The sequence below is a fragment of the Nanorana parkeri genome, unplaced genomic scaffold (assembly GCF_000935625.1).
Source record: "Nanorana parkeri isolate BGI_ZX_2015 unplaced genomic scaffold, ASM93562v1 scaffold1142, whole genome shotgun sequence".
NCBI classification, from domain to species: Eukaryota; Metazoa; Chordata; class Amphibia; order Anura; family Dicroglossidae; genus Nanorana; species Nanorana parkeri.
In genome coordinates this window covers 503,102-513,410 of record NW_017307410.1, presented here as the reverse complement: position 1 = coordinate 513,410, position 10,309 = coordinate 503,102, and the positions used below count along the sequence as shown (strand labels likewise).

At 46.6% G+C, this 10,309-nt stretch overlaps 1 protein-coding gene and 1 long non-coding RNA gene across 2 annotated transcripts in view; both read left to right on the top strand.

Annotated features, from left to right (window-relative positions):
* The first annotated feature begins 3,235 nt into the window (after window positions 1-3,235).
* Window positions 3,236-5,905, top strand: LOC108796644. The gene is made up of 3 exons (XR_001941824.1): window positions 3,236-3,334; window positions 4,059-4,158; window positions 5,895-5,905. It is a non-coding gene; the product is annotated as an uncharacterized LOC108796644 (long non-coding RNA).
* Window positions 5,901-10,309, top strand: part of LOC108796636 (zinc finger protein 845-like) — a 32,508-nt gene continuing 28,099 nt past the window's right edge. Inside the window, 1 exon segment of the mRNA XM_018568135.1 lies at window positions 5,901-6,788. Within this exon segment, the coding sequence (XP_018423637.1) occupies window positions 5,918-6,788 (871 nt within the window). The 5' untranslated portion in view covers window positions 5,901-5,917.

Here is a 10,309-nt window from a genome sequence, read left to right as displayed (position 1 = left end):
GAGATCCCGGTGTCCTTCTAGATACTCCCACTCCTCCATGGAGAAATAGACAGAGACATCCTGACACCTTATAGGAACCTGACACACACAATGATACAGTCACCATCCAGACACATCCCTTGTCTGTTCCTGGATCATGTCCCAGAATTCCCGGCACCGCTCACCTCTCCTGTCAGCAGCTCAATGATCTTCTGGGTGACTTCTAGAATCTTCTTGTCGTTCTTGATCTCAGATATTAGGGAGGGAGTTGGAGGCTCCATCATGGGTCTCTGTTTCCTGCTCCAACCTTGTGGCATGCGTGTCATGTGATCATCAGGTGGCTTCTTCACTATAATACATTCCTGGGTTTAAAGACACAAATTCATATCAACATATAGGGAAAATAATCCACATCTCATGTAAATCAGTACAATTGCCCACTCCCTTCCACATTATCTTCTTTGACAACCCCCTTCCCAGAGACAATGATAAGAGTGATGTCATGTGACCTCCCAGAATCCTCCTCACCTCTCCGGTCAGCAGGTAGATGATCTCCAGGGTGAGGTGTAAGATCCTCTCGGTCATGTGACTGCGCTCCGTCTCCATCAGGTGATCAGGTTTGAGGTTTCTCCTTAGTTGTCCCCGGACACAGAAATCTAAAGACAGGACGAGGAAAGAACCTCCAGGTGACACATTCTACAAGAGATATAGAAAGGGAGAAGTATGGACACAGAGAGGAAGAGAGACATGAAGAGGGAGGACAACCATATCAGGACACACCTATCTATGGAGATGAAGAGAACCTGTCATAGCTGGGGGAACACACACCTCAGAGCAGAGCTCCCAGTCGTCAGCCTGACCCCCCACAATAGGGAATATGGCTTTCCTCAGGCCTGGTATGGGGCTGGGAACAGAGGGGAGCCGGGCAGGAAGAAGAGGAGACTTTTATTTCCCTTCTGACCAAATTCAAATGTAACAACCCCACCTGTGTGCTTCATACAGGGCATGTCACCTGACTGAAGTCACATGACCCCCCTTCCCGTGCACAGAGGACTCCCCCTTCTCTCACAATAAGAAAACAGTATCACCTCCTCAATGTGCACACACTCTCCAGGAAGAAGCTTCTTTCAGCTTAAAAACAAAGCCATATCCTTTCCTCATCTTGTCTGGGCTACAACAAAATGGCCGCCATAGGAAGTCGCTTTCTGTGTGAGAGATGGAAATGTCTTCAGACTAGCAGGTTTGAGGCCATTTTGTTGTAGCCTGGAAGAGGTGGAGAAATGCTTTTTTTTAAGTTGGAAGAAGCTTCCTGTTGAAGAGTGTGTGCTCTGAAAGGAGGTAATAATGTCTTCTTCTTATGAGATGAGGATGGGGGGGGTCATGTGACTAAAGTCAGGTCACATGTCCACAGGTGGGGTTGTTTCATTTGCATTTGGGCAGAAGGGAAATAAAAGGCTCCCCACCTTCTACTGATGCCAACAATAGGACTGGATTTGGCATCAGTAGCTAGCAAGTGACCCTATGTGACATGACCGTTGACCTTTGCCCTCTATAACGAGTGTCGTAGATACTCATTAGAAATCTTTCTCGGGCTACAACAACAAATGACATAGTGGAGTCGGGTGGTGTTGACAGGTCCACCCATGGCTTGAATTTTGGCCAGTTCAGATGGAACAGACCAAAATCCAAAGCATGTATGGGCAGCTGTAGGTGTATGTTCCCATGGCGATGACAGGTCCTATTCACCTCCATATGTATGCATGTTCTGTCCAGATTACATCATAGCATTGTCCTCTCTCTGCACATCTCCCTCTCTGCTTCCATAATTCAACCTTTGTCTCTCTTCTGATGTAATATCAACTCTTCTTTCCCATTAATATATTAAATATATATGATTTACTTTTCCTGTTTTTATAGTTCTTTGTGTCCCGGAATAACTGAAGCGAACACAAATATGGAGAAGGCGCGGAGTCACATGACTGAGAGGATACTGAACCTCACCCTGGAGATCATCTACCTGCTGACCGGAGAGGTGAGGAGGATTCTGGGAGGTCACATGACATCACTCTTACCTCTATTAATAAAACACAGACCTGACCGGAGAGGTGAGGAGGATTCTGGGAGGTCACATGACATCACTCTTATCTCTATTCATAACCTGAGAACTGAGGGGTTTTGGGAACCTCCATTGATTTACATGAGATGTGTGTTATTTTTTCTATGTACTAATATGAATTCCCTCTTGAAACACAGGAATATGTTTTAGTGAAGAAGCCATCTGATGATCACATGACACGTAGGCCACAAAAATGGAGAGGGAAACAGAGACCCGTTATGGAGCCTCCAACTTATTCCCTAATATCTGAGATCAAGAATGACAAGAAGGTTCTAGAAGTCACCCAGAAGATCATTGAGCTGCTGACGGGAGAGGTGAGCGGTGCCGGGAATTCTGGGACATGATCCAGGGACAGACAAGGGATGTGTCTGGATGGTGACTGTATCATTGTGTGTGTCAGGTTCCTATAAGGTGTCAGGATGTCTCTGTCTATTTCTCCATGGAGGAGTGGGAGTATCTAGAAGGACACAAGGACCTGTACAAGGACGTCACGATGGAGAACCGGCCGCCGCTCACATCGCCGGGTAAGAGGAGACTTTAATTTCTTGAGTATTGAGGATCCCCCTAGATACACACATCCTCTGATATAAAGACATAGAAACAATGTATTCAGTCAGTGTGTGTGTTTCCTACAGATGGATCCAGGAACAGGAATACCCCAGAGAGATGTCCCCGTCCTCTGTATTCCCGGGATTCCACACAGGAACATCAGGAGATCCCTCAGACCCGTCCTCTGTATTCCCGGGATTCCACACAGGAACATCAGGAGATCCCTCAGACCCGTCCTCTGTATTCCCGGGATTCCACACAGGAACATCAGGAGATCCCTCAGACCCGTCCTCTGTATTCCCGGGATTCCACACAGAAACATCATGAGATCCCTCAGACCCGTCCTCTGTATTCCCGGGATTCCACACAGGAACATCAGGAGATCCCTCAGACCCGTCCTCTGTATTCCCGGGATTACACACAGGAACATCATGAGATCCCTCAGACCCGTCCTCTGTATTCCCGGGATTCCACACAGGAACATGAGGAGATCCAGCACCTTTATCAGGTAGTTGAGACTGAGGGTCCTAATTCAATTTGGTATTCGCCTAATACAAAATTTAGAAAATACTTTGTGTCTAATTTAGAGAGAAGGCCTGATTGTCGTTAAAGTTGAAGATGAAGAAGTGATGTCCACGATGGATGATGAGCCGTGTAAGGAGGAGGAACGTTCTCTAGAGATCAGCACAGGTGAGGAATAAACACTAAATCTAAGTCCCAGATTCTCCTTGTTCAGTCACTACAACAATCTCTTCTTCTCCCCCTCCTCTGTCAGTAGACAGTAATGGGGGGACGGAATGTGTCTTACATCATGAGATCCCTCAGACCCGTCCTCTGTATTCCCGGGATTACACACAGGAACATCATGAGATCCCTCAGACCCGTCCTCTGTATTCCCGGGATTCCACACAGGAACATGAGGAGATCCAGCACCTTTATCAGGTAGTTGAGACTGAGGGTCCTAATTCAATTTGGTATTCGCCTAATACAAAATTTAGAAAATACTTTGTGTCTAATTTAGAGAGAAGGCCTGATTGTCGTTAAAGTTGAAGATGAAGAAGTGATGTCCACGATGGATGATGAGCCGTGTAAGGAGGAGGAACGTTCTCTAGAGATCAGCACAGGTGAGGAATAAACACTAAATCTAAGTCCCAGATTCTCCTTGTTCAGTCACTACAACAATCTCTTCTTCTCCCCCTCCTCTGTCAGTAGACAGTAATGGGGGGACGGAATGTGTCTAGTGGGGGGAGTCAGGAGCCATCAGCCTCTATTAGACTCCGGCTCTCCTCCTCACATCATGTCATTGTGTGTTACCAGCCAAGAGACGTGACCAGTCTCCCCCCCCCACACACACTCTCTGGGGTCTCTCATACAACTCAGTACAGGGGGGCCTCACTCTCATCTCTATCCACAGACCCCGGAGACACTCAGAGAGACGTCAAATCTGAGGAGGAGGAAGAAGGACATGTGAAGATTAAAGAGGAGGAAGTTCCTATAGAGATCAGCACAAGTGAGTAGCAAACACTAAAATTTGATTGGCCGATGATCATCCAGCAGAGAACTGTACACATATAAGGGGATCTTGATCTTGGGAGGTCGTCGATGGAATTCCAGCCGCGTTGTCACCTTCTTCTTCAGCATCTTTCTTTTGTACTATGTAGGAATCCTGAGATGCTTACTCCAACCTAGAAACATGGACGCCCTGTAGGAGGGACCACTAGCTAATCTGGAACAATGTGGTCCTTGATGGGAGGAAGGTGTTAGCAGAAGTCATGCCTTCCAGCCAGGGCCGGTGCAAGGATTTTTGCCAACTCAGGCGAAGGTGCATTTTGACGCCCCTCCCCCGGCGCGCACGCACGCACACACACACACACCATACATTATATCTGTGCTCCATTAAGCTTTAATGGTTATGAAGCTTAAAGTGATCGTTTAACTTATTTATTTATATTAGCTATAGAGGAACAACAAATCCCATCAATTATATATTAACCAGCCGTATAATGTACTATTGCTGGGATTTGTTGTTCCTCTATAGCTGCTGGTGTTCAGCATTGTGCCGCTGTATTATACAATACACAATACAATACAATACACTTTACACAATATATTATACAATGCACAATACAATACTGTATTGTGCATTGTATATTGTATTGTGTATTGTCAATACACAATACAATGCACAATAAAAAACAATACAATACAATGCAGCATACCACGTGCACATTACATTACATCTTTGTTACATTACATACCGCTCCCACTTCAGCCAGCTCCTGATCCCAATTCCCGATACGAGTCCGATGTGTCTGGTCTGGGGTGGGTCACCATGACCAGAGCCACCCCTGTCCGCATGTCCCTGCACATTCAGGGGCCACTAGCAGCTGGGGACAGATGACTGGTCCTGGATGCAATCTGTCTGCGTTCGGGGTCAGAGAATGACCCAGCCTGGAGGTCAGCTACAAAAACACTCTGTGAAGCTCATGGACAAAACACGGACCAAAAGTCATCAACAACCAATCCAGCTTAAAAAAAAACCTGAGTGGTTGCTCTGGGTAACTGCTCTACTTCTCCCCTAACACAGCAGCAGGTCGTTACCATGGTAACTAGAGGTGCCTAGGTCCCGGCTCGGTGATCCCCCGCATTCAGTAAGTTGACGTACTGCAGGCTCTCTTCCCATCGCTAGACGAGAAGCGCGCACCCGCCTCTGATTGGTCCTGACGTCATCAGCCACGGCCTGCACTACGAGTCGCATCTTAGCGACGTCGTACGCTGAGAAGCATGTCGGTGAGGAAACGGAGGGCAAGGAGAAGCCGCAGTACGTAGCCAGGGACAGTGAGACTGCACAGGTCAGCGCCGCTGCGGCCGGCGCGGACTCGTCCTTCAGATGCCACCCGCCCGCAGCGGCAGCCCACACACTGGTCTCGATCGGGCGACTGTCACTGCCAATTTTCCGCCCTGCTCCCTGGCGCCGTAAGGCAAGTGCCCATGTTGCCTTGCGCTAGCGCCGGCCCTGCTTCCAGCACATTCCTACAGTCCCTGTTGCATGGAGCAAGAATGAAGGGTGGGGGAGGGGCAACAGCAACAATATCGATTAATATACTTGATTTCCATTTAGTTTTACTTATTATTTGCACAGATTCATTGATATTAATGTAGTGCCGCCCATGACCTATATAAAAAAAAATGGAGCCCTGCCCTATATTTTAACTGTCCCTGTTCCCCTTCTATCGCTTGTTTCCTCCAGATGGCCAACACATCATAAGCAACATGGGGGCACATCTGTCACATGATCCCTCTACACCTGGGGGGAGTTTTCCCGATCGCTCACCTCCTGTCACCCATCATCCAGATCATAGAAAAAGAACTCACACAGGAAAGAAGCCATATCTGTGTTCAGATTGCGGGAAATGTTTCACCCAGAAGTCCTCTCTCATATCCCATGGACGGATTCACATTGGCATGAAGCCGTACTCCTGTTCCCAGTGTGGAAAATGCTTTAACTCAAATTCCCATCTTCTCCGACATCAGAGAATCCACACCGGGGAGAAGCCGTATTCGTGTTCTGAATGCGGGAAATGTTTTACCACGAGCACCGCCCTTGTCAATCACAAGAGAACTCACACCGGGGAGAAGCCGTATATGTGTTCCGAATGCGGGAAATGCTTTGGAGCATGCTCAGCTCTTATTTATCACAAAAGAACTCACACCGGGGAGAAGCCGTATTCATGTTCGGAATGCGGGAAATGCTTTACTACAAATTCGGCTCTTGTTTACCACAAGAGAACTCACGAAGGGGAGAAGCCGTATTTGTGTCTGGAATGCGGGAAATGTTTCTCTGAGAGTTCAGCTCTCGCTACCCACAAGAGATCTCACACAAAGGAGAAGCGGTATTCGTGTTCGGAGTGCGGGAAATGTTTCAGTAGGAGTTCCACTCTTGTTAATCACATGAGGACTCACACTGGGGAGAAGCCGTATTCGTGCTCAGAATGCGGCAAATGTTTCACTTTGGGGTCCCATCTGGAGCTACACAAGAGAACGCACACGGGGGAGAAGCCCTATTCATGTTCGGAGTGCGGGAAACGTTTTAGCCAGCAGAGCAATCTTAAGTTTCATAGGAGAATTCACACTGAGAAGAGGCCGGATTCAAGCTCGTAATGGAGAACACATGTCCAGCTGTTGAAAAATCTTCTATTACCTCTTAGAAATAACACCGGTCAGAAGCCAAAGTCATGATGGAAATGAGGGAGATCTTCCTTTCTTGTCCATTAAGAGGCACAGGAAATCTTTGCCTTTTGGTTATACTGCCACCTACAGGAGGAATGGACAATGTCAAACACAAAATAAATAGTAGGCCAGCCCAAGATACAAAAAAAGAAAGAGAAAGACGGGGCTTTATAGGTGACTCATGAACAATGCGGTTTAAACATAATGTCACATATCTCATTTTATATAGTAAAATTCATATTTAATAACATAGTTCCATGATTAGCAGAAATTAGCACATACAGGACATACCACACATTTAAAAACAGGGCCATTCAATATATAAGCAACATGTCACCTCTAGGGATCTGTACAAATTCATATTGTGCAAAATAGCAATAATTGGCATTCTTGATTTTATAATAAATACATAATAAATTAGATCAGTCAATGTATAATTCTTCAGATCAGTCACTATATTGATATATAATTTCATTTTGTTAAGTGTTCCAATCAAGAATCTGTACGTTTCCATTCTTCTACGCGTTTCGCTAAAAAGCTTCCTCAGGAAGATAAGAGGCTGCCTGTAATATTTAAGTATCAAAATGTAACTATGTATGGCTATCCTAAAGTTAACAGAATCATTTAATTCACATATTGAACATACAATAAATAATGAAAAAACATAACCTTTTTGAGGGTCTTAGTGGTGAACCGGTCCGCAACCCCAGTAGGCCAACATCCACCGCACAGAGGACATGGGGACTGAGGGACGCATAGGGGCGATAGGGACGGGAGGCTAGTTTCCGTCCGTCCATACTGCAAATTATAATAAGATAATATGTTGTATACATACAACACTGGGACTAATCACACATGATTCACATTCTCCATTGATATAATTATAAATGTATAAATATCTAAAAATATATATAAATAACCTTGTCTAAAACAATTGGTAGTATCCCCTTACACATATTCTGGTGGTGAGCCGACTGCGCCTCCGGGTGGGGACGGTTCTACTCGCACAGAGGACTGGTGGGCCTTTGTACAGATCCCTAGAGGTGACATGTTGCTTATATATTGAATGGCCCTGTTTTTAAATGTGTGGTATGTCCTGTATGTGCTAATTTCTGCTAATCATGGAACTATGTTATTAAATATGAATTTTACTATATAAAATGAGATATGTGACATTATGTTTAAACCGCATTGTTCATGAGTCACCTATAAAGCCCCGTCTTTCTCTTTCTTTTTTTTTGTATTTATGCTTATACCTAGGGGTGGTGTCTCCGTTTAGTGCTGATCCCTACCCTTTTTGTTTCTCAAAGGCCAGCCCAAGATAACCTCTCCCACTTCCATCATGACCCAATTTCTTGCTAGTGTCCTATGAAGATGGACAATTTCTGGATCTCTCTTCCCTTGAAACTATCCAGTCATCCTCAGCCTGGCTTTTTGAGTGACCATGTTTGATGGACATTCTGGGTACATCCTCCAAATGCCCTTAGGGCGCTGTGTTCCGGTGCTTTCCAAACTCTAGTAAAAGTTATCTGGGAAGTGCTTTCCGGCTCCGGAGCCATCGGAATTGCCTCAGTACTCGCCCCGTCTCTGAAGACTTAGTAGGCCGTTCACATCTGGAGCTCTCTTTCTTAGGTCTCCGGGTGCCATTATTCCCTCTCTCTGCCATGGAAAGGGGTTAATGCTGAGGGACTGAGCGCTGATGTCATCGGCTAGGTGAAGTGTTGGGTGTTTTGCACTATTTTCCCCCACCGTTCCGTGTTAAGGAAGCATCTCCCTGCTGCTGCTTCTTGCCAAGAGTCACGTGGAGCTTAGACTTTTGATCAGTTCCTTCTCATCACCTGATGACGAGGGAGCATGGAGACGGCTTCCCAGACAATCAGGAAGCCGGGCAGCGTGTAACGACTCCCCGCCCGGCTTCCTAATACTGGAAGTTCTGGTATGAGGATAGGCATCGGGTGCAAATACTTGGTATTGGCCCCAATACCGATACTAGTATCAGTGCATCCCTAGTTTCTAGTGCCGGTGCCATGGTTACTTTTACTATGCACTTTATGTGACCTACTTGTTAACATAAAAAAATAAATCAGTTTCATTGTCTTTTGTTTCCTCTAAGTATGTGATTTCAAATCTCTGCACTCGTTGGTTACATAGGGAGGTGGTTACTATAAAAAAGACATATCTAGCAAGTTAAAAACGAGACGTTCATCCTTAGAAAACCCCAAGTGATCTGCAAGAAAGCAAAACTACACTTATCTATATGATCAGCGCTACCTGCTGCTATCCAAACATCATTCAGGTGCTGTGCAAAGAGTGGGAGTCACAAACAAACAGCCCAGAGCTCAATCTAAAGTACAATTAAGCACTTTTTTTGTATACATCTATTGATGGCAAGTATTCGATATATGAAAAAACGAGAGCGCTCGTCCGCACCAGAACGCCTGGCACAACAATGCATGTGTCCCGGTCCAGTGCGATGGCAAAAAGATAGTACATGCAGCATGTTTTTGCGATCCAACTGGACCGGAACGCAGGCAATGTGTGCGGGCGATCGCACTGAGGGCTGCGGGGCGTGGCTGCAGTGCCATTGACTTGACGCGCGGGGGCTGTGTGTTTAGTATGTGATACAGTGCGTCGTTCGAGCAGCTAACTGCGCTGGAACGCAATGTAATTGGTATGAACAAGCACTAAGAGTTAGGGTTACAGGAAGGGTAGGGATGCAGGATTACTGTTACAGGGAGGGTTAGGGTGATAGAGATGGTTGTGGTGTGAGGGTGATAGAGATGGTGGTGGTGTGAGGGTTAGTGTGATAGAGATGGTGGTGGTGTGAGGGTTAGTGTGATAGAGATGGTGGTGGTGTGAGGGTTAGGGTGATAGAGATGGTGGTGGTGTAAGGGTGATAGGGATGGTGGTGGTGTGAGGGTTAGGGTGATAGAGATGGTGGTGGTGTGAGGGTTAGTGTGATAGGGATGGTGGTGGTGTGAGGGTTAGTGTGATAGGGATGCTGGTGGTGTGAGGGTTAGTGTGATAGAGATGGTGGTGGTGTGAGGGTTAGTGTGATAGAGATGGTGGTGGTGTGAGGGTTAGGGTGATAGAGATGGTGGTGGTGTAAGGGTGATAGGGATGGTGGTGGTGTGAGGGTTAGGGTGATAGGGATGGTGGTGGTGTGAGGGTTAGGGTGATAGCAATGGTGGTGGTGTGAGGGTTAGGGGGATAGAGATGGTGGGGGTGTGAGGGTTAGGGTGATAGGGATGGTGGTGGTGTGAGGGTTAGTGTAATAGAGATGGTGGTGGTGTGAGGGTTAGTGTGATAGGGATGGTGGTGGTGTGAGGGTTAGGGTGATAGCAATGGTGGTGGTGTGAGGGTTAGGGTGATAGCGATGGTGGTGGTGTGAGGGTTAGGGGGATAGAGAGGGGGGGGGTGGGAGGGCTGGGGGGA